Consider the following 2,363-nt stretch of genomic DNA (forward strand, 5'->3'; position numbering starts at 1 on the left):
ACAGTGCTTCAAATTCACCAAGGTAACAGCCTCATCTTCTGAAAACACCCATCATGTCTTTGTGGGCTCAAGTATAAATTCAGTGTTAATTGCAGCTAGTGATGAACGCTTTTTCAAACCACATGAAAAATGTTTAAAATCCACGTGCTTGTGAACTGTCATTGATGATGGTATTGGCTCCAGAGTTTTGGGGATAAGTTTAAGAGAGGCTTTTTCCCAAACCTTGGGGTTCAGTGAGACTAAAAAAGCAGGTGCACCCAAGATCTGATTTCAAGGCAAGATTTACTGCTTTACAAACACACACAATACTTAGTCTTAATAGAAAAATGACATCAGATACACCCAGAACACCTTTAGCATTGGGATAGCTGCCAGTTTGGCACACAACATAAGTTATCAGGAGCAGGGAGGTATGAAAATAAACTATATATTTGGGTCCATCTGGAACCCTTGTTTGAGTATTTTGCTCAAATTAAGCCCTTTAGTACTCTTTAAATGTAAATTTTGAATACTTATCCTGGGCTCTGACCCTAGCGTGTTGATCTAAATGACCCTTCACACATAAATGTCTGACTAGTGCACGCACTTTTATGTACAGAATTGAAAACGTGTTGATTTGAGTATAAAATTGGATTTATATGTGATATAAACTATTCAAAGTTGTATATTTAAATTCAAGGAAGTGGGTTTTTGTGAACTATTTCTACTGGAGAATATTTAAATTAAAATAAATTTTTAAAAAAAAGATGGAAGTAGTGATCTGTTAACAGGGAAGTTATCTGAGCTGGGTCAATGACTGGCTGGCACTAGAGGTGAATAACTGCCATTGAGCTCAGAAGCACAGCATTTCAAAAGCATTTTGTAAATAAAGTGGCAACTTCAAGATTAGAGTTGGAACTATGCGAGTCTTCATAAAGGAGCTGTGGGCCCTATTCTGAAGGAAGACTCCATTAGTGAAGGTAGGCCTTTGATGCCTTGTGGCCGAACTCCCAATCTCCTCAGATCCAGAATGTCGGGATGGCATGTTTCAAATGCACTGAGTGTGAATTGCGCCTTGAACTTGACCATCCCTTTTTCTGTTAAATCTTTTCACGTAGCTGCTGTTGCTCCTAACCAGTCCATCTCCTGGTCGGACGCGTCCTCTTAGGACCCGGAGCAGAGCTGTGGGGAGTTGCCGTCTCTTGTGGTAGATGTGACCCATCACGATATACCTGCTGCCTGAACAAAACAAAATAGAAATTAGTCTTTTTTTTTTTTTCAATGCCACAAAACAATAAGAAAATGTACATTCCTAAATGTGAAGCTATTATCCTGCTGCCGGTGTTGAAACTCAGACATTTAACCTACAGGCAACAGATGGAAATAGCCTAGTGCCCTTTAGAAGATAACCAGATAATCAACCCATAAACAGCCAATATTACTGAACAAACGTCCTAATCACAGAGCATCAGCAGGATTTTCCAAAGCTTATCTCCGGAAAGACGTCTGGAAATGGGTATCGCCACCCCAACTCCCGCCCGTCCGTTTCCACACCTCAGTTCTGAACAGAGCCCCTTGTGCACAAATATTTACTGAGTGGGAGAAACAGCTGATGAGGCTTGAATCACAGAGTGGCCCAGATAATACCTTTCGGCTACATTCTATACATTTGATAACATATCCAAAAAAAGGTGCCGGAGTGGCTATGTACAATAGAGACCAGACTCTGGAACTCAAGTTACAAATGGTATAAAGCACGTTTATAAAGTGGTCTTTTGGATCAGTTTCAATACCAGGTTTAAATTCTGGACATGGCTTATTGCAACTGGAGAAGTCTAGGGCCAGTATGTGAACGCGGAAGAAGAAGCCGTCAGGAGTGCTGTACAGACGGTTCATCTTGTACAGCCCGTCGCGGTCCACCAGCAGAGTCACCAGCCGGATCCCCTTGCCGAGCACCTCCACATCATGCACGATTCCGTTCACTGCTACTTTTAAAACACAAACAAAACGTTTAGAGAAAAGCATAACATTGATTTGTTTTTTTTCATTCTCTGGGGCGTTTTTAAACCAGAAAATGGCCCAAACGGGTTTGTGGCCAGTAGGGTCGCCCCCGTGGGTAGGTTTCTCTAGGAGATGCGTTTAGGGGTGTCCCTGTGCACATCCCGGCGCTCCTCGGCTCCGGAAGTCTCGCCCGGCGGCCTGGACTCTGCAGCCGGGCCGGCAGCTGGTGCGCGACGGGGTTACCGAATTCGCTCCCGCAGTAGGACTCGCGCTCGTCCAAGTCCGTCCTGCAGGCGCGCGCGCACGTCTCCGCGTCCCTCCCGGGCGAGCTGAAGCGCGGCGGCGCGGACGCGGATCCCGGGGGCGGCGCGGCGGCGCGCGGC

General features: G+C 45.2%; 1 protein-coding gene across 1 annotated transcript in view; it reads right to left on the bottom strand.

The window, feature by feature from the left end:
• Positions 1–1,027: 1,027 nt before the first annotated feature.
• Positions 1,028–2,363, bottom strand: part of CUNH17orf58 (chromosome unknown C17orf58 homolog) — a 4,134-nt gene continuing 2,798 nt past the window's right edge. Inside the window, exons 3-5 of the mRNA XM_007959712.2 lie at positions 2,224–2,309; positions 1,773–1,964; positions 1,028–1,218 (exon numbers count right to left, since the gene is read on the bottom strand). Of these exons, the coding sequence (XP_007957903.2) occupies positions 1,028–1,218; positions 1,773–1,964; positions 2,224–2,309 (469 nt within the window). The remainder of the gene's footprint in view (positions 1,219–1,772; positions 1,965–2,223; positions 2,310–2,363) is intronic.

The sequence above is a fragment of the Orycteropus afer genome, unplaced genomic scaffold (genome assembly GCF_000298275.1).
Source record: "Orycteropus afer afer isolate SDZICR_OR568_19922 unplaced genomic scaffold, OryAfe1.0 scaffold00018, whole genome shotgun sequence".
NCBI lineage: Eukaryota > Metazoa > Chordata > Mammalia > Tubulidentata > Orycteropodidae > Orycteropus > Orycteropus afer.